The 22,608-nt window shown below is 40.3% G+C and overlaps 1 protein-coding gene across 20 annotated transcripts in view; it reads left to right on the forward strand.

Annotated features, from left to right (window-relative positions):
• LOC110989335 (rho guanine nucleotide exchange factor 12-like) overlaps positions 1–22,608 on the forward strand; it is an 87,043-nt gene that overhangs the window by 23,546 nt on the left and 40,889 nt on the right. For 18 of the 20 annotated variants that reach the window (XM_087141879.1, XM_087141880.1, XM_087141867.1 and 15 more), the window contains exons 3-10: positions 377–481; positions 884–933; positions 16,929–16,986; positions 18,244–18,383; positions 20,158–20,238; positions 21,442–21,567; positions 22,032–22,121; positions 22,403–22,456. In XM_087141879.1, coding sequence (XP_086998005.1) covers positions 377–481; positions 884–933; positions 16,929–16,986; positions 18,244–18,383; positions 20,158–20,238; positions 21,442–21,567; positions 22,032–22,121; positions 22,403–22,456 — 704 coding nt within the window. Of the gene's footprint in view, positions 1–376; positions 482–883; positions 934–12,413; positions 12,654–16,928; positions 16,987–18,243; positions 18,384–20,157; positions 20,239–21,441; positions 21,568–22,031; positions 22,122–22,402; positions 22,457–22,608 lie in introns of those variants that run through there. The other 2 variants (XM_087141876.1, XM_087141884.1) reach the window with 2 other exon arrangements.

The raw sequence follows: 22,608 nt of genomic DNA on the forward strand, positions 1-22,608 counted from the left end.
AAATAAGAGGAATGCCAACTTCCAGGAAGTGGGTTATTTATCACTGAATCACTTCATTACGTTGTATACTTTGCACTTACAATGTAGAGATGTTGTAATTTTATATATCACTTTGTTGCATAGAGTATTACAATGTAACATCCTTGCAAAATGTATGGGCTGAGAGCTTTGGAATAGTGAGCCAAGCTACTGTACATACATGTACATTGTAACTGACAAAGTTACAGGCACGTTGTACATGCCCTCACTGAGATTGTGTCACACTCATGTCTTGTACTCCCCTCCCCAAGTCTTTGTACCTGTACCTCCCAGAATTCCTCACGTTTCCTTCCACACCTACCAACATTGGTCATGCTGCATTGTCTACTATCCACAGGTCCCCAACTGATCCAGCGATGTGTCATTGTACAGAAGGATGAGAGGGGCTATGGCTTAACTGTCAGTGGAGACAATCCAGTCTTCATACAGAGTGTCAAAGATGGTAAGAAATTAATGGCTATGGCTTGGTTGTGATTAGGGGCTTGTTTGAACTGTTTTGTGAAATCAGAGCCTTGAGCTGAAGACTGTTTCATAAATGGCTAAACATTTGTTTATACCAAATATGTAGCAGGTCATTTGTAAATTGAGTTGGGGATAGCGTCAAAGCTGAAGGGAGAGTTTCCAAATTTGTGAGACACTTCCAGTGTGCCACCAGAGTTTGTAGTCATAGGTACCAGTTAAAGATTATAACAGACTAAAGATGGTGGACACGGTGGTATATCAAGGAGCCTGACTATCTATTGAAATTAGCTTGCTGAGTATTAAGGGAAGGAATGCTACATTCTATTCAGAGTATCATTGATGCATATCACTGACTCAGTTCCTTTCTCATTTTGCCCTCTAGATGGCGCTGCATTCAGAGCAGGGGTCCAGAAAGGGGATAGGATAATCAAGGTAGGTTGGCTGCTGCATCCAGCAATTATAAGGCCACTTCGATTGGTCCAGGCCTAAGCCCATTGACATGTTTCTTTGAATATTCATCTGTCAAATCCAGCAGTATGTTTTAATAATGGAATGGCATTTAGGCCCATTTGGTGTGTTCAGATTTGAAGCAACGCTACATCTAATATACTGGTACATGTTGTAACGATGTTGAATGTGGGTGATTTTGGGTGGGATAGGGCTATAAGGAATTTGTGAAGCAACAAATTCCAGCAAGTGGTGCACTGATCCTGTTTAAATTGTGTTATTGAGCATGCACATTCGCTGAGGAGGGACTCATTTCATGGAACATACAAACTATTTACAAACAGTCATGCTGTACACTGCTTGATGCAGCTCTCAGATGGAAGTTTCTTTGTTTTGGGTATTTGTTCACAAAGCAGCTGACCCTGGAAGCATCGTCTGCAGATAAGAACTGCAAAGCATTAATTCTGTACAAAGGCTGCAAGATGAATGGGCACATTGCCTAGAAATTACTGAGATGAAATGTTTCCAAAGGTCCTAATGTGCTTAGTCCACCCCCCAAAAAAAGAAAAAGCAAAAACGGTTGAAGAAAAAAAGAAACCAAAATGAAATGCTACCACGATAAAAGACCCCCTCCAAACAGAAAGAGATGCAGTGACTCACTTAATGAAACTACATGTCATTAGGTGATATTGCTTTGCAAATTTAATGTACATGTACATGTGCCTCCTATTCTGTGCTGAGAAGCTCTGTTGAATTAGCCTTTGGTGAGACAGGTCTGTCTAGATTATTAATGCCAGCTTTGCATTTTGACTATTTAATTTTGTCAAAAGGTTTCTCCATACAGAATTCAGAAACAAATCATATTCCTTGCAAACTGAACGGCATTGTTCAATTTCTGAAATGTGTCTTTGTGCCATAGGTAGGACATGACATCGTTGCTGGGGTTATTTAATGCCCTGCGTATAGGGTAATTCACCTCCCAGTCAGTAAGCTTGAAAGCAGGTAGCCTCAGAGATGAGAGCCTGCCTCTAATCTGTCAACCATTTGATAGCATTGCCATGACTGCATGAGAGTGCTTGCTCTAGGGGCCAGGCTTACTGAGCTGAGGCAGGGAGGCTTAAAGGTAACCAGATCAGACAAGTGATGGCTGATGGCTGGTTGAATAGCAGAGAATACATGTAGCAATGACAAATATTGCAGGGTAGACAAACTCTGTCAAAGTAGACAATACAGCTTGGGTTGGTCTGTAGTTAGGGGAGAGAGGGTGCTAGACAACGCCACTGCAATTGAGTGGTTGATGTCAGAATCATACAGCTACTTTATCAGTTCCCGTAAATTACAGTAACAGTTCTGTGTGCTTGCAACTTGACTACACATGGTTCACGGACTTTAAACAAATAAAATGAAGACTTTCCGATGTCAGTCAACAAGAATGTGCTTGTATTATGAAATTCCTGCATATGCCAGTATTTCCCATGTAAAACTTTACCTGCCTTTTCAGTCTTTATTGTTTGAATCAGTTCTTTTGAATCACTGGTCATGAATGTACATTTACATGTATGTACATATGTACATGAAACAAGTGTACTGTGAACTTTTTCAGTACACGTGTGCACATGTGTTCGTCCGAATCTTTTGTCTAGAGCTACATCTAGGTTTTCACCCCATTGGAATGCGTGGAGATGCACAAACAGACCCAGCCATAGCTCTGGAAGTCAGTTTCGGACACAGCCTAAGTATTCCTCCTTGAGTAATACATCTGCAAGCTTTGGAATAAATTGGCTGTGAAAAAGATACATTTGGACTTTTATTGTGTAAGGATATATAGGAGTATTGTGTAAGACCAAGTTCCTTTGGACAAACTCTGCATCTTGCTGGCATTTTTTTTTGCTAAAGTTGACAAAATCCTGCCGGCCCAGCCTTGCCTGTGTGCAACACTTTTCAATTACTAAACTCAGACCGCTGCAAAGTGAGAATGGCTGTGAAGAATCCATATCAGTGTGGGTCCAGATTGCTGGAAGGCTGTGAAGTATCTAAGACTTGATGAGAGAGATGTGGTGTTAGAAGCTGCCAGGCAGTCATGGTGTCAGAGATAACACTGAGTGAACGGACAACTGATGGACATGGGGGATGTGATTTGAGAGTCTCGTGAGACATCAAATTATTACAGTTGGGTTTTCAGGGTAAACCAGTTTGGAGTGTGTAACTACAAGTCAATTGAAATTTAGGCTACTTTATGGGACTGTGATGGCCTCAGTGTACATGTAAGTGTGTGCTTATTTAGAATTGGTTCGTTTGGCTCTTTTGCTCTGTACTGTTTATTTTTGTAATTTGTTTCTAAATCAATCAAACTTGAGTCTATTTTTTCAGTGAGAGAAATTTCTAAGTTGATTACAAGTACTGTAGTCAGCTTGAAAGTGAATTAAGTTTCAATGTACATGTAAAATGCAAAATATGTCCTGCACTTCAGTGGACTCAATTTTCTGCAACCAACTTCTAACGGACTGTGCAAACATGTTGAGAGGAGTGCACCTGTGTGCGGATGGTAATAGTTTTGCACCAGACATGCCAGAGTGTTTACATGTACATGTATATACCCCAGTACATGTACATATACATGCATGTCACAGTGCAAAGTGTACATGTGCATACTGCACTGTGGTAGGTGGGTAATTCCAGAAATTAGGGGTCCATTGTTTTTTGTGTCCCTGTCACATCTGACATAAAATTTTCTAAGTTCAGAACACATTTTCTAATTGCCAAGAGTGATGAATTAATGGAAATCACCAGCCAAACAAATAGTAATGTGTGAAATCAATTCCAATGATATTTCCATGTCAAATAACAAAGATCAGATGTAATAGGGACACGAAACTGTCACACTATTGGACCCTTAATTTCTGGAATTACCCATGTTTCGGTGCATACGTACATGTACATCTTGAGCATAGGTTTTAGAAGGTACCTGTAGATGGAGGAGGATCCCTTTCTAGTAGTTGGTGGAATCAGTTTGTCAGTGTTTTGCTGGTGGTTGATTGAGGGGAACCTACTTCTTGCAGCCAAGATGTATTGAGACAGAATGGTTTATGCAGTCACCGGAGCCTATCCATAATTACAAGCACAGGAATGTGTACTCAAGCAGTGAGATGTCTGCACATTGATCTCAATTCAATCTGGGTTGAAACCAAGCATTCTTGGGACATGTGTAATTGTTGATGGTTTAGCATCAAGAAGGATAGACACGCTGCACTGAGGGATATTTGACACAGGTTGCACTTCATTTTGCATATTTGATCCAGATGGAGGTTTGGAATCCCACATCCGAATCCCATTCCAGGGCCAATCTCTATTACATGCAGGAGCTGTGTATTTCACTGATTTCCTTCATGGGTAAATGTTTGTGATACTATCGCAATATACCATAAATGTACATACAGTAGGAAATCATTACTCTAACATGAGCATTGAGCTGTGTATGCAAGAGATCTTACTTTCCCAGATGGACCTTGTTCCAAGTATTCTGGATATTGGCCCTACTCTATTATACCAGCTAGATGTGTACTAGCAATTCCACTATTTGTAGCCAGCTTCTCAATCACTCAGAACCCTCAGCTCTCTTGCCTCAGTACATTGATTGGTCACACCATCGAACAGGGGAACAATTCCTAACCAATTAGTCAAACTTGGCAAATCTCTCTGGGGAAATTTAGGGGAAATCAGCTCTGAAAGAGAACGCTCTTGACGGAGGGCAGTTTTTCTATGCTACCAAAGTCATTGATTTGGAAGTGTAATGCCAACTTGAGTTGAGGGAGCCACTGTACACTGTAGATGACTCAGTTCACACATGATCAGGTTACCAGCTAAGCTTCCATGTGATGACAACTGCTTTTGATTGGTTACCAGCTGATTTAGTCTTACAGTTTATGCTATGTACTTTGATTGGATTCACTATATCTGGGAAAATGTTAAGAAGATGATGTTCTTTTCATCATAAATGTAGCAATAGCTTTAGAGTAATTGATTGCCCAGTTATTGCCGTTGATTGTAGACGTCTGTTTTCCTTTTTGAAACATCTTCACCAGATGTGTACCATCCAGTTTGTTTGTACTTCCGTGTTATTATTTCTTGCTCTTGACAATGAAGCCTTCTCCAAGGGCTTTACGTGCACGTGTGCATTCAATTATCCATTACATCTACAGTAGTTGAAATGTGAGGATAGAAAAAAAAGGAGTCTAAAAATAACCAGCTGATCAGTGGCAACTTGGTATTTGGCAGCCGCTAATGGACCAATGAGAACCGTGGGGAGAGGCTCGTAAAATGGGCTGCAGGTTGGGTTGCAAAACCAGCCAGATATGGGAATAGGAAGAGTATTCCATTCAGATCTGGAAACGGAAGAAGAAAAGTAGTTAATTAACCTTCACAGCCGGTGTTGGCGTCACAAACCTCTGCTGAGCCCCGATGTGTTGATGTTGCTATGTTTTCATGGTTTGTGACTTCCTGTCCCTACAATGTACCTTGAATAGTCTAAAGTACACCTTCATAACAGTGTTTGTTCCTGAAGGTTCTTTCGTGCCTCTGTTACTAAACTCTTTCATGTGTTTTTTTGAAATTTGAACATTGGGTTCAATACAGGAAGGAAAAATAGCCAACAGATATCTTGGCTGTAACACATAGAACAGGCAACACTTCCTGTTGACATGAATAAGAAAATGTTGGAATCAGATGGTCACACAAGAACAGTGTACCGGTACATGTACCACACTGAACATGTACCATAATCATGCATGTTTTTATATTGTTGCTACATGTACTAGTCCAAATGTTCCATTGTAGATTTATTGATGCCATTTTGTTTGTTTAGTTTTAATTTTTATATTTACTGCAACTGAAGTATACTTTTTTTTTGGGGGGGGGAGATTGTCTCTTGCAAGCATTTCCAAATAGACTTCTTCATGAGAGACGGATCCATGCAACATTTTTGTTCCTGTAGAGCATAAACTGGGTTTGTATGTAGGGCCTGTATGTACATGTAAGTATAACAGCTGGGGTGTTTTAAAATGAGGCTGATTTACATGTATTTGTATATGTACAAATGTACAGGGGTGCTACAGTTTGGAACAAGTTGGGTGTGGAGTTAATTTGTTAAAGGCCATTAGGGATGTTGAAGCATTTAAGCAGAGGCTCCTCCAGTGGGTAAAACAAAATCTATACACGTGTGATTCGTTCGCCATCGACCATAATTTTCAGATGGATACACTGGTACCTGTTCAGATGCAAATCTTGAATACATTCCTGAGGTTGGTTTTCCTTGAGTGTTGACAGCAGGGTTTCTTAGAGTTGGGGGGGGGGTTTCCACGTTCCCTTGTTTTTTTTTTCTATTACACTGTTATTTGTTTTGATTTATCCAGTCCTTCTGTGTTACATTGTGATACAATACTCCCGTGGTGTCATTGTTCCTAAAAGTGCATACATATTGGAATATTTTTATAGGTAATGTTCGGTATGCTTTATTATAATTTAATCTAGTTGCATATTAGTTTTTGACTATTTTAATATTGTAAGATGGCCCATTGAAAAATCATCTGTTTTTTAGATGACATGGATACCATGTGTAAATTCAAGCTATTAGTACTATTTGGTTGTTAGGGTGTGGGGACTTTGGCTGCCCGATCACTAGACGATACGTACTTGTAATTACATGTCATATCAAGTCTTATACGTTCAAGCAATCTAGAAATAAATCGGGAGTGATAACATTAAATCCAGGGGAATTTCCCATGTGCCCTCCTTTCTATTATACAGTTTCCCTGAAGAGCAGGTCACAGCAAAGACCAAAGTGCAAAACCCTCGTTCCTGTCAAACTACAAGTATAAGAACTTTAATCTCTGCTGACCACTGATAAGCACTAGCTCTAAGCTGCTGCCCAGTTATTTTCATATCAGCCAGAAGAGCTGTGTGTGGAGTGGTCTTCTAGTGTACTTATAGGTCCATTAAATTGAATCATAGGGGAGGGGAGGCCATGAAGATGTCCCTGAGGATATTCTCAAATGGGCAGAGTAGAATCACTCCAGATAAAGGGTTTGGATCATTGGGAAGCAGTAGTTCTTGTGAAATTTGGAGACAATTTGTGTCTTGCAATCATTTGAAGACAAGCAATGATACAGGTGCTATGTATAGATGGCCATGTTATAAGCCACAAAGTGAGCACTCTTAACAGAGCTCTTAATGACTGCCTATGCAAAACTGGGTGTAGCTGTTCACGACCTTAATGAATCTCTTAAACATTAAACAACATAAATCACGAGTCTCTCAGTGTTGGTGGCTGTGGCTCACAGACCTGCAGAATGCTAGAAAGTTCAAATTTGAGAGGTACATTGTAAGAAAAGAAAATGACAGTTTCCAGAGGGAACTTGCACAGATGGACTGAACACACGACCAACATGTTACCGTTACATCAGCAGAATTGAATTTTGACTACTGAGATGTACATGTACGGTATGCACTGGTGCATATTTACAGTACATGTACATGTACATACATGTACATGTACGTAGATGAAGGTTGAAGGAACCCTGACTTGTCATCTGAGGTTTGGTATAATTTCCTGTACATGCATCCTGCATGTACAGGCAGTAACTGTTATCATTAGGGCGTGTCCCTATCAATGGCATGCTAAGATGTCAACTTTCATTTTAAGACTCTCTTGCCTCAATGAGACTGCAGTACTGTAATCATAGCTAAGCACCGGTAGGGCTTATCTTTAATGTATACATTCAGACATAAACATGTATAGTATCAAATGTGTGAAATTAACCGGCAATGAATCTAAAACTCTCAGTTTCTATCACAAAACAAAGGTAGGCATTCTCAAGTTACATTTATAAACTTTCACTTTTAACACATGCACACTGCTCAAGTAAACGGCCTTTAAGGCAAGACGATTTGCCAGTAATTGCTGCTTGCTGTTCTCATCAGACTCCCACTCAGTTAAATGTCAGCTTAAGCTCTAGTACAAGACTGGTACATGTATGATGTGACATCCGTGTACCGGTACATTAACCAACATGCACTTGTGTCATTGGCTACCCAACATACATGTACATGTACATGTTATGTGCACTTTTGAAGATCTTGTCAGGCGACAGTTCTACATTGCGCAGTAAAACTGCTCTGTACATGTATACGTGTATTTAGCAGGCCTACCGGTACTCTACATGTACGTGTACATTGCAAGCAGTGCACATGTTCAAGACTTGCCTGACATCCTATGGCATATTTTGATGAGTTTCACTTTACTACATGCCTTGCAGGCAACCAGCTGAGATCAGCCAACCACTTCCAAAAGAAATATTTTGCTCATAATTAGGGCCGCTGTTGCTAGGCAACTAATAGCTGACCTTTTGTGACCTTTAGGCCAAGGTAACTCTTGAGGAATCCCCAAATTCCAAGCTAATCAATGGGATAAATTCCTGCATTATTCACAGTACACACATTCTGCATCATCACAGGGGAACTGTGTAGTTTAGCTCGTGAACTTTCCATTCAACAGTAACATCAGTGCAGGCCTATATGCAGTACATGTGATTCAGTTTGAAATCCCATCAAAACCTGTTCCAACAAAATTTATGGTGTTCAATGCACTTTATCCCGGGAACAGATTTTGTTAGTTTTCTTGTGCAGGAGAAGCCATAGAATATTTGGATACATGTATCTTTCTCTACCATCTGGGCATGTCTGTGAAAGTAGACTCTGTTTCCTGTTCATTTTCCTTGTAATTTGTAAATCTACACCCCGGCACTTCAAGTTGAACCTGTTGTACGTAAATACTGCATGTCACATCATATCACTCGTATCGCACAAAGTTTTGGAAGCATCAAGTATAGTGGACATGTAGAGATACTGGGATGCTTTATCCTCTCAGAGACATACATGTACATGCGTGTATTAGTTAAGCCTGATTGTCTGGGATTGGAGCATGATAACACGCAGGCTATTGGCTTTTCCAGCTGTGTGCTTGCAGCTACGGCACAAGCAAGCGGCACATGTATTGGTTACATGACAATGCCACTGACCAGTGAAAATAGATACCTACATGTACCTGTGTATGGATGCACCTGATAGATATGGCCTCCAGGCATAGACTTACGGTGTGGTACACGTAGATTGTCTGCAGGTGGAGATGACTTAAGATTGAAGCAAAAAAAATTACATGAAAGCGCGTTGTAAAAGGAGTTAGTGGATAATTCCTTTTGTACTGTGGGTAGTTGTTATATTGTGCATATGTGCTTTGAATGCATGTGCATGTAGCTGATCAACCCTCGCAGTGTTACTCTTAAACGCCTGGCAGAATCTGATCAAACCCAACATTGCATTTATCATAAGATCAATTCACAAAACTGGAATTGCTGAACTGTCATGAGAGGGCTAAAGTTGCACCTTGCGGGAAAAAGGTTGACAACATGTGACTCCATTACCGACTGCTCTAAATCATTGTACTTGTATCTTCTCTGTGCTTTCACAACCACATCTGGTCCTGCAACCTGTCTCCCATGTTGTTTGTTTGAATCTTAAATATTGAGTTGGTAAAGTATCACAGTTATCGATGTCAACCAGTGAGCCAGAAATACATGTAGACCTCATTTTCGGATAAAGGGAGATCCGTATCATAGTGAATCTCACCTAATTATAGCGTACATGTGGATTAAACCTCTTCAATCCTTCGACATCTAGAGGATTGAAGCTTTTAGAGTAAATACTAATCATTGTGACAGCTCTCAAATTTGGTTTTTACACCCCCCTTCCCAGTATCCTGCTGTCTTAGTTTGCTGTAGGTATTCTATTAAGAAAGTCACAGACATGCCCCCCCCCTGCCAAGAGCTGGTATCAAGAGGGAAGCATGTTTCCGTCTTGATAGCAAATAATCATGCGGGTGTCATTAAGGGGCTCACTGGGAGGGAATGATGAGATATAAATGGCCAAGGTAATACTTGACATATAAGTAGCTGTAGTGTGACTGTATGAATGGCCGAGTGAAATGGCTAGTGTTGCAAGGGGGATTCATTTCATAAAGCTGCAGTGACAGCTGCCTCCGTCCGGTCGATGTGCGAAGCAGAATTAAATTGCTGTCAGACAGTGCTGAGATACAAGCTACCAGTAACCTACAAGCACTTGAGGCTGAAAATTTTAATTAGTGCGTTACAGTTGTACATGTATGTTTAAGATCAATCACATTGAAAATTTACAATTGCAATTTTATGAAATTTAGTTTTATTTAAAAACAATTTAGTAGTAGTACATGTTCATGTAGGTAAAAACTAAAGATTGTTACTGACGTCAGAAGCACGAGTTGAAGTCCTGCTTCACGTCAGGCAATCTGAGAATGGAAGTCGTTGGAAGCATCGACTAGAAGCGTGTTTCGATGACGTCACTCTACGGCTTTGCAATTATACGGGTGTTTCATTATTTCGGGGTGAATGTGCCCACGTGCACCAGCGCTGCGCTTGCTCGCACTTAACTGTGAATTAAAAGAGATAGGACAGTGAGAGCAAGTTGAAATTGCTTTTCCATCGACAATGTTGATCAGCCCTGGATTGTATGATAAAGTTGAAGCGTCCCATTATGAACCGGAGTAAGGTCCCGATGAATTTGAGGCAGATGGCCGTGGTCATTTGCCGAGATTGACATCTAACTTACATGTACTTTACGGTACCTGTTTTTTTCTCTGTTCTCGTGCTATAAAACTCCTATTACGACTGCAAGGTCAAGAAACTTGGGGGGGGGTTAGAGCCATATTATGACATTGTCAAATCGCTGGATTTGTTTGCCGCCCTCATCAATGCTTTTTTTGTTACTCTGAGCACTCCTGCGGTGGAACTTAACTCCCAAAATGACAATTATTATGCAAAGAGAAGCTGCCACGTCGGTCATGATACGGTTCACAGTGACCAGTTCCTTGTTACATACTGTACATGTATGTTTTACGTCAAAGCAGTGTGATTATTTAAGTATGATTTAAGCAAAAGAAAACTTTTGGAAGAGTTTAGAAATAATGTGCCATGTACTCAGATACCCTACATGTACATGGCACGTGTACATTCTTTATGGCATACTATGATTGTTGACTTGCTACCGGTACATTGATTGTCCCATAATGCATTGTGTTTCAGTTTTTGCCATTGATGTTGAGGCTAGTGTGCATATATCGGTACATGCACCTGTAGTGTTTACTGGCTGGTTTTCATTGCACCATACGACTATCATCAAGAGCTCTTCAAAGCAATGGCAAACTTGGCCCCTCCCTGACCTTTCACACATGGTAGTTCCTTCCATTTCAGACCCCCTTCAACCAGCTAAACTTTTCAAAAATGCTTACAAGTAAACAATTGGGAAACTGACCTGAATTTGAAACCCTACATTGTATTTTAATTCCTCGGTGGAATGGGATTGGTATCTGAGAAGTACGTAGCTTGCATTCTAAGTGTGTATAGATTTTTCCACCCTCTAGTGGAATGAAATGGACTATTCTATTTTTTATTTGAGGGGAGTACATGTATATCAGAACAGTCCAACCTTTTCTGCAGCAAAGGGTGCTATTATTTGTTGTTCTCCTGCATTGTCTTGATTTCTAAGAACTAACGGTTCAAAGTACAGAACTTAAATTGTGGAAAGACCGAGTTGACAGAAATTTCAGGCCACTGACAAGTAAGACATTGAAATACATGCACATAATTTATGTGAATGCTGACTTATTGGGTTTGGGAGGATTTATGCAAAGTCTTCAAGGTACAATGCACAAAATGTGCATGTACCTGTATGTTTAAAATGTCAATTAATTAGTCCTTCCAGCACCTACATGTAATAACTGACATGTACATGTACAGGTGCATGTACCACTAGAGAGAGCATTTCTGGTACACTGTAACTAACACTGTTGTGGTACATACATGTACATGTATGTACCAGTATGTACTTCACTAGGCATTTACATGTAACTCAAAAGCTTTAAAAAATTGTCACCAGACTGTTTTTGTTGTTTAGTTTTATTTTCCATTGCTTTGCTTTAAAATTTCATCTTTTTGTTTGACTGATTGTAGTTTTACCTAAGTGATTAAGTCAGAAATCTAAGCAGTGTTAGATTTCTGTGAAGAGTTCTTTGATTGCAGCAGCATCCATGACTTTGCAGAAAGCCTTTGGTGGTGTGTGCCAGTATACCCAACCAATTCGTGATAATGTTCACCACAACATGGCACTTGTACACCCCTTTAACTTCTTGAAGCTAGCCATATTTTGATGAGGCTGTCTTGCCTGGTTGACGTCTTTGCTAGGAATCCTAGTATGTGGTCACCATTCCACCCTGTCTGTCACTCATCCCTCGCAGCTATGTATAGCTCTGCCATTTCAGAGATCCCGAGTCTGCATCTGGGCATACACAGACTGTGGTCAGAGATTGCCGTCCTCATCCAATGTCTCATTAATGCACTTAACACAGACGCAGACACACGGCAAATGCTGAGGCAGCTGGTCCTACAACCCTTGGATGCTTAATATTGATGTGGAAATCACGACGTTGTTCTTTTTTCTCACATTTGCACCGTCAACAAATTCCAGTTTTGATTGTGGGAGATGTGTGCTGAGTTGATTTTGCAGCGTGTCATGTTGATTTAAATCCGTGGATTGATACCTATGGATTTCTTGTCTCATCTTCTGTAAGTTGTTGATTTTATCTCAGGTTTCCTGTCTGTGTTTGGCAAACTACGTTCTGACAACCCCAGTCGTTATTGCCTGGCTCAAGTTTCCATTGACCTTTTATGAATTGACCAAAGACAAACGAAACGATGAGAAAACTTGTCAGTTGTCATACTTTTTGCAATAATATCAAATTGCTTCTGCATAACGAGAGAGAAATTGCATCATCCGCTTTGGGAAAGTTTCAGAATGAACTGAGAAAAAAATGAAGTTTACAGAATGTACATGTATTCATGGACTGGCTGTCACCTAAAGATTGTACTGTTGGCTTCAGGTGTACAGGTAGGTCTTTGAAATAAAAACAAAAAATCCAGTTTTACAGAGTGTTTACTTTATAAAATTGCAGCATTGAGTAGATTTATGAGTAAGTCAAACTCGGAACTTGCTGGTTGGAATGTTAGCTCAGTGTTCTATTTATATCACATGGAATTGATACAAGCTAAACCATTGTCAAAACGACAAATACAAGCAAAGGAGTACATTTTGTACGGTATGTAGGGTCCACGTTCATGTATGATGAACATGGACTCTATGTGTAGGTAGCATGCACATAACATTCCTGTACTTTCCATTATTAGCTGTGTGAAGTACATGGACGTGCACAGTGGCTCTGACAGCACCACCAATACATTTATCTGTATCTCCTAATTGCCCAAGTTTTGTTCCAGACACCTGAAATTGTCCATTGTTACATTCAATCCATGTTGAGTGGATTACCGGTATGTACATGTACATTGCCTGAGGGTCTGTTGTAGGACTGAACCGCTCAAGGGGTACGACGTGGGAGTGTATTTGTTGAAACTTTCATCTCTCAAAGTTTAAAACTATTAGGTGTCCTTTTTTAACAAAAAGTGCATTATTAATATACGTTGGGTAAGGGCAAACCCGTTGTATATAAAAAAGTGCACAGTTTTTAAATGTGTAAATTTTCCATTCTTTTTTTCTGACAATGAAGCCACTGATATACATATACAGGTAAATGTAGGAAGAGGTAGTCATTATTATAGACAGTTTTCTGGTCAAATTTTTAAATCAACATTTGCCCATAAATCAAAATACTTTGGAGAACATTTTTTTTTACCTGCATGCTGTCATATGATCTAAAACAATGACGTTCAAGAAAATAATCTCAGATACAGCAGTCTTTTCTGCAGAAATAACTGGCCCTTAATTATAGGAAGAGGACAATTGAACATGATCTAATGTTACAAGTACTGCTATGCATGTGACACGGGGGGGGGTTGCGTCATTTACATCCAGTGCTTCTAGTAAATGCTTCCTGAATGTCTCGTTATCTTCCAGTCTCTTACCCCTGAATAGCTGTATCTCACTGTAGGAGAACCCAAAGGCACAATCTGTCTGCTTCAAGGAGCATCAAATCTATTCAAAAGGCGTGTTTCCATCGGACTTTTTCTTCCGCAGGCACGTGGAAACTTACCACGACATTCCTTTGTGTCGGTACTGCGCATTCCCATGTGTACTTTTTTTTAACGTTACGGAATGTTTATTTGCTGTGTTAGGCCTAACAAGACTAGCTGATTACATTGCCTGTGCTGTACAAATCACACGAAAGCGGCAAAATCTGACAAAAAACGACAATATCGACGAATTTGTCCAAATCTGCCACAAATACATGTAAGATGAACCCGTACAGGAAAAGCCCCCATATACAATGTGCATAAACAATGTAACTTTATCCGGGCATGCTTCACTGTGTGTGCATGGCATGCCGCTGTATTGTATGCATGGAGCTGGAGACTAGGAACCATACAAGCATTTTCGCGTGCCTGCTGTCGATCTCTGTGTAGACAGTAGTCTGGTTCGTAGGTTTAGTGTGGTCGCGATCTATCTACACTGTATGGCAACTATTCCAATTGGGCTTTTTGTGTGCCCCTGCTACATTTAACTTACCGTGGCTGCACGGAAATCTTCCGTGACCCTTTTGGCCTGTTAGTTTTACATCACGATTGCGGTAAGTTGACATGGACGTCAGTTTACCGTGTGTTCCCATTGGATTTCATTTTGTAATTCTACAGGAAAGTCGCGGTAAGTTAACCAAAAAAGTCCAATGGGAACACGACTGAAATCTCAAAATCTTGCCATAAATATTAGAGGATCTGTGAAGGTAAAGTCTTGGTCAGTGTGGACAAAGAGAAACTGGAGAAGATCTTTCACCAAGCAGATCACTTTGCTCCTGTAGCTCAGCTCAGTCTCCTCAGGTCTCTCGTCCCTCTAGTGTCATCTTGCATGTGTACTTTCAGACACTTCCTTGCATTGTAGACGGAGTTCTAGTTCAGTTAACATGAAGAGCAGTTACATGTATATTTGTAAATCGTGACGATAGCCTTGAAGCTGACGGTTTAGCTTTTCACCATTGGACTAAAATTGTCTGATTTTACGTGACTTGGAGAATGTGAAGCAATACATGTGGTGGATATTTTTAGGCAGATGTATACACAGTCTCTGTATAAAGCTGTTTACCACTAGCAAAGGGTTTGTGCTGTGTGTGACAGAATGCAGTTCTGTCAGTGTAACTATTAGTCTTGGATTCCAGTCTGAACAGGCTGCATTCTTGCCATGGTTGACATGGCAGTAGAGTGACGGACTATGTACACACTAGTCGACAGGAATGTTGTCTCAGATGGGAATCACGTTCTCCGCTGTTGGGTTCCAGAAGTTGGTGCTAACACCCATCAGCAACTGCTTACATCAAGAAGACAGAGTTATAGGAATTCCTGCCCCATGCTTAAGACCTTTATGCTGCAAAAGATCTTCTCGTTTCATTAGATTCAGTTGTCAAATTTGTGAACTTGAATGATTGTTGAAACAGCTTTTACCTGTGTAGACGTGGTACTGTGGTCAATTTATCTTGGGAGAGCATTTAATGAATGCGCCAATGCTGATGAAACCGACTTGGTTGAAAAGATTGTTTCTCTGTTTGTAACTGGAACATTACCCATAGTTCCATTGGGTTTCATTGTTATGAGTATTCAGTTGTCATAACAAATCAGAGACAGCAAAAGATCTGTCACTATACCCTAGTACTGGTGCCGGTTCATGTACATGAGCGTCTGTTGTTATTGCACCCTGTTTCTTTTGTTAGATCTTCGTAGTGTGTACATGTACAGTACATGACAATTTTGTGTTGGCTGGAGACAACACACCTCTTGGGATGTGTCTTTGGCTATCAAATGGAGCCAGCAGCCAGTACATCGCTGTGGAAGCTATGCTTTGCAGTGTATAGTTTCCTCAATTCTGAAATTAATTTCTATTTGATTTTAAAATGTTTTTGAACTGTTGGATGGTACCTCACCTCCTCAGGGTAATTTAACGGCATGCATGTTGCACCATAGAGGAAGAAACTGACTGCACTATCTGCAGGAAAATTTTCCCATCTTGATTCACAATATTCCACTGCCAACCCCCTTGTGAATGTTTAAATTGTGCATCTGATTTCTTGTGCCCCCAGCCAGAGGTGTCTGGGCACCATTCAATCAGATTAGCCTCCGCAATTATACTAAGGTTTCCCTCAGTGTGTTTTTCAGGAGGAGTGCATGTGCTGTTCAGTAATGCAAATTGGTTGAGAAGTTGTTTTGCCTTGCTGTCTAGGATGACATGAAAACCTACATACATGTACATGTAGCAGTGCCTTGCTCATACATGTAGCACTGTGTACAATGTACATGTAACCCCTGGATTTCATCTCAAGTGCCTTCCTGTACAGATGTTCCACTTCATTCTCCATGTAATTGTCTTTATTTACAGGATTAAATCTTATGCATACGCATTGTGGATTTTGTCCAAAATGTAAAAAGGGCAGATCAGTTTCAGTCGGGGGCAAAAGTGTCTACGTGTACATTTCTGAAAGCAGTTTAAAACCAATATTTCTGTCAGGTCTCTGTGTGCCGGTCCGTGTACATGTATTTGCTTTAGAAACAATCTGGACTTAAAGAAATAGATAACCTATCATTAATTTCAGTTTAAATTTTTAATCAATCTGTATTTTGATGGAGAGGTTTGCATATAGCAACTTTTACATTTTCGAAATAGCTTCAAGGAGTTAACCTGTTTGGATGTGTAAGCCACGTCTTATTCATCAGTTTCTGTGTGAGGAGTGCTACCTACATGTTCCTGTCAAGCAAGCAAGCCGTCGTGGTGTTGAAATAATTAGTGTGCCAGTATCAGTGAAAGGCTAGCCTCTCCAACCATAATTGATGTCCTTGTCTCACATGCAGGTGAATGGTACCCTTGTCACAAATTGCAATCACCTTGAAGTTGTGAAGCTCATCCGATGTGAGTATACATTACAATTTGTCTTAGGCTTAGATTTTGTGTCAGTTTACATCAATTCATGTATTAGGTTTTAAGAGAGACTACATGTACATGTATCTGAGCAGATGTAAGACGACCATTTCATGCGTTTGTTTTTAATCCAAACTCCTAATGTGTGCATTAATGTAATTTGATTGACATTTAAATGTAGATGTTGTACTTGTATGTAACATTTTGTGTCAGGGTTGGCCGATTAAAATCACCTTTATTTAAATCACTGATTTAAATGGCTATTTATATCAAATGTTTTTTTTAATCTCTGATTTAAATCAACATATGTAATTTTTTTGGAAGGAAGGGCAGAAATGGCTTGTGAATTTAATCAAATTAATTGATTTAAATTTCTTGATTCAAATCCAAGTTTGTTTATTTTGTAGCAAAGGCGATTAAATCAAAGAAGAAAATTAATACACATGCAGCTAATTTACTTGATTTTGAGTCAACTTGTCTCCAGTTCTTAAACAAATAAAAAAATGTTTTGGTGTAGTTTTTGTAAACCAACAAAGTTAGACTGATAGTGGCATGAGCTCAGAGCATAGCAATCTTTCCATGGATTTATTGCCTTCTAGCCAGTAGCATGAATGCAGAATTTCCCAATGGACCTCCCCTTTCTAGGCTGAGTGGATGATGAATACCATGGTTCATCCCCTGTAGTTTCTTTCAACCCCTCTGTGTCTTCTCATTCCCTGTCCCAGTGGATTATCTGCTGTGGAAATCTTGAGACTACTTCATATGTTGTCCCAAATGTACACTAAAATGTTTCATATAAATAAATCGGATCCATTAATAAAGCTAAAAACAGAAAGGAAACAGCTGCTGCAAACAGCCTGCTGACAAATTACCCAGTACCTGGCACACTGGAACATGTATAGACAAAGCTTCTTGAGCCTGGTTAATTTGGGGAGACCTGACTTTGTAAGAAACTTTTCATCAATTGCAGTCTTTTGATAGAGGAAAAAGAATATGCAGTGGACAGATTAGGAATCATTTCAGTTACATGTATGAATTGAAGACATGCGTATCAGGCACACTTCCTCGGATTAGCTCATTTCCTGGTTTTTCACCTCACACGCATGCCTTTGAATATTGAAAAACACTGCACAAAGATTGGAATTTTCTCCTTTTTTTGTCAAAGTCCAAGTTGCATGCCTAGCGTGCAGACTTACATGTACGTGTATGTTTTTCCTTTCATGGTTCATGTTGTTGCCCACAATGCAGCTGCTTCCTACGCGGCATTGACCTTACTGGGCTTACCACCAGGAATGAAGAACCAAACTCCTCTATCGCCCCCTCATCAGGCCAATGCAACAGCTAAACCCAACCAGAGGCGTTCAGTTACACAACCTGTACCAGTTACAGTAAGTAATGGAACATCTAATCCCAATCCAAGCCCATTCCAATCCACCCCCACCCAACCCACTTTACATGTACATGTACTTCAACCCAATCTAATCCGACCCAACTCAACATGACCCTAACCAACCCACTGGGCCCAAACTAACCCACCTTCCCAACCAAGCTATACCCAACCTGTACACTGTACAGTAATTTCACTCCCACCTTACCTGAGTTTTCCCACATGTGGATGTTGTTGAGATACAGTACAATCGTATCGTTGGTAATTATGTCTGTGTATCTCTGTGCAAGTCTTGCAAAGGAAAGTAAAATCTCTCAGCTATTGAAAGTTACAAGCTTACTGTTTCTGATTAACAGATTCTTAAGACTTGAAGGTTTTCATGGTGAAAGAACTATATGAGTGAAACGGTTGCGGTTACACCATGGATCAATCTCTTTCTTGAGAATAGTGTACTCTGTCCGTCTCTCCTGAAGACAGACGGAGTGCACTATTCAAAACGTCGAGTTATTCCCCGGTTCGTCTCAGAACCGCACTTACTCAAGAAAGAGATTTATCCATGGTGTAACCGCAACCGTTTTACTCATATCAGATCCTTATTGCTTAGCGTTTTTGGTTTGGGATTGTATTTGTACCAGAACGTACATGTACCTGCTTTATGAAAATTCACTTTGAATGATACCACTCCATTAGTGGAAATACATTTTTAAACCTGTACATGATTAGGGCCTGTTTCTCCTCATATTTGTATCCAACCACATCAATCAGAACTCTCAGCATCCCTGGACATTCCAGAGATGCACTAAAAAAGTAAACAGTATCCTACGTGCAGCTCCAAAGCCAGTCTATTTAAAGTCCAGGAGCAAGTGGAGGATGGAGGCGTTAGTAAAATGGATGAGAAGGTTGGTCCCATGTCCATTGAATGGAATGCCAGGGCAGATGGCTGCCATATGGCCTCATACGTTCAACTTCAGCTATCCGCTCGCATTCTGTTTCTGTTTGTTAGTCCTTAAGGAAAGAGGAATTTGCCACATAAAAAAAAGGAAGAAATAGGTACATATCTAGTTGTATATCTTCAGTTTTCTTGGTTAGGTGCTTGAAGCTTCTCCAACAATTTGATTAAAGTTTGCAGTTTTAGGGATAGATACTTATCTGAGGGAAACATGTTGAGGGGAAATTTATAAAAATAATGTCTGTAACATTGTCTGAACCCACCATCACCCGATCTGTAACGTTTAGGTATACATGTAGATATTAACAATTAAAAGGGAAAAACAAAGCATGAAAATAACATACCATTTTTAATTTTGTTGACAGTCCCAAAACCTCTAATTCCAATGGCTTTACATACACCCTAGGGGATTAGGGTTAATAAAGTACTGTAAAGTGTGCCTGCATTGAGATTCAGCCTTTGAAATTGATTTTAGGGATTTCATTTTGATTCTGATACATGCTTACAAAAATTTCACAGGACCAGCAAGTACTTAAACAGGAATATCTCATACAACACCAAATCAATGCCATGTATATGTATCTGTGGATGACGGAATACCGGTATGAAGTACCGGTAACTGTTGCTAATAAAGTACACCCATGGCCATAAACAATGCCTGGACTCTCCAAATTCAATGACAGTTTAAGGGATTTTGTCGAATTACATTTCATTCTGTAATCCCTCTCAAAATGGTTCCATTCTTGTGTGCCACTTACCAAACTTGACACACCGATGCAAATGAGGTCATGCTTATCATAGTACCTTACCGTCGTTTTTGTTTTAGCCGGAGAAAGATGCAGAGTTGAAGAATGAGCGACTAGTGACGTTGAGGGAAATGTTTGAACAAGAGAAAGAACTGTATCAGGTAAATGCACTTGTCAATTTTCTCGGCTCTTCCTACCCTTGACTAGCCCATGCCCCGTCCATCTCTGACTGTCCCACACCCGTCCCACTTCTGACTACATGTACCCCATGCCCCGTCCATCTCTGACTGTCCCACACCCGTCCCACTTCTGACTACATGTACCTTGTATTATGGGTAGAGTTACATGTACTTGCAACGGCAAATGGGTTGTTGTTCTGATTAACCCTAACCTTCCCCAACCGCGCAGAATTAAACAGTAGTAAAGTGTTTACTTCTGTTGTGATAGGTCTGCTAGGACCTTAAGAGCTGGCTTTTGCATTGGGTTCGGCATACCTCAGAAAAACAAAGTCCAACAGCCTCTGTGCACAAAGTCCCATATGGGTGTTTAACTTTGTGTGAATGGGGAAGGTTAGGGCCAGCAACCCTTGGGGGGTTGGGGTTAAAGACTTTTTATACATGGACGTAGAGTGGAAACTAGTGCAGGAGGATGCAGTGCTGAGTTGTATCATGGTTGTACATATATGTTGCAGATTTATTCCAGCCATGACTAGTCTATGAAGACGTAAAAATGAAATTCAAAATACTCTCTGTGGATAATCTTAAAGCCCACGAAAGGCCAAAAGCCAGTCTGTTGTGCCATTGGTCATTGAGTGCAGTGGCACCGGTGTGATGCGCGCGGCATGGCAGCGACAGATTTTTAATGTGTTTTATGAAACCTTATGTTTTTCTTTATATCTTTGGGAGCCGGTTCTGACTCGGAATTGCAGTCCTTAGCTGGAGCCGGAGCGGGCTCTGAGAATTCTGGAACCGCCCAACACTACAGGCTACAGCATACTAAAAAACTCTAAACACTAAAGGACCAAGTTCAAATCCATAGCTGTCTTATTATTAATTCCCAACTTTAATTACTTAATCGCCATCAGTCCAGGGGTGAGATTTCACCCATTTTTAAAGCCGATTTCAGCTTGTTTTCCTCACTGGCTGTGTACAAAAGTGTAGGAGATTTTCACAATTCAGCTTCTTTATGCTTTTTTTCAGCTGTTTTCAGCTATTTTTATCATTGGTCAATCTCACCCCGGTCAGTGTTATATGACAGACAGCAGCTTGGGAATTGTTGAATTGATTTGACATCATTAAGCATTCTCACCAAACAGAAGCCCATTTATAACTTGTCATGGTCTACCACTTTCCTCTGTCTTGTAGAAAATGAAATCAGAGTATGAAGCCAACCCATCAGAGAAACTCATGAAGGAATTAGCAGGAATTAACACGAGGATTAAAGTTCTGGAAACCCAACTGAATCGGGCAGCCAGTATGCAACAGGCTAAGGTCAGATGCTACTTGTAAAATGCTTAACAATAGCTTGTATCCCTAAATCTTCATTGAAACAGTCAGAAACATGGACAATATACCAGTCCATACTCGGTCACTATTGTGTAGCAAGCTGTGTTGGCTGTGGATATGCCACACAGCGCCCTCAAGTAATCAGGAATATTGACTACAGACCAGTCCATACTCGGTCACTATTGTGTAGCAAGCTGTGTTGGCTGTGGATATGCCACACAGCGCCCTCAAGTAATCAGGAATATTGACTATAGACCATTTCTATGTTATGGCCTCAAGCATACCGGTAATTATGGCAGGTATTATTTTAATTGATGACCTGCGTGCAGAGTGTGTAGCATGAAGAATGCAGCGTCATAGGTGTATTTTGCTTGAACTGAGATAGCTGTGGACATGGTGGAGACCCAGAAAGTGTAATATATTTGTTGTTTGTTGAATGACCTGATCAGGTACATGTACAGACAACGGAGATTCGAGATTCTGCCAGCTCTTCTGACCTGGAAGTTGAAAACAGAAACAAGAATGCACAGCCACAAGAAGTAAGAATGTGTCTCATTTACATGTAAACCTCTGCCGAGTTCATAGAAGAAAGTCCTCCGTTGATAGATAGGGCGGGATGCTTTATGTTCACTCGACCACGGTGTGACTGAAAGAATGAGAATATATTGTAAAATAAAGGAAGAAAGTATTGAAATGCAGAAAATGGAGGTCTAGAATGGAAATGTGAAAAGTCTACATGTGCTAACATTCCGTTGACACCTGTAAATTATTTTGAGCCAGAAGGTCCTTTATCTTGTATACTTGTTATTTGATATTTCAGAAAACTTTGCAGAATCACAAAGATAAGCGTAAAACTTCAGAAAGTAGATCATGGGTGAGTGAAGACATGCCTAGTTGGGTGTGGTACTAAAACCAGGTGTGGTTACTTAACTGAATGACACTAACCCAACAGGATGCAGTATCGTGGCTTGAGAGATGAAGTTGGGACGACTTATGTCATTTCACCTCTCTCACCGTTCATCATCC

The sequence above is a fragment of the Acanthaster planci genome, linkage group LG10 (genome assembly GCF_054643075.1).
Source record: "Acanthaster planci isolate LZ-2023a linkage group LG10, COTS_SCS, whole genome shotgun sequence".
NCBI classification, from domain to species: Eukaryota; Metazoa; Echinodermata; class Asteroidea; order Valvatida; family Acanthasteridae; genus Acanthaster; species Acanthaster planci.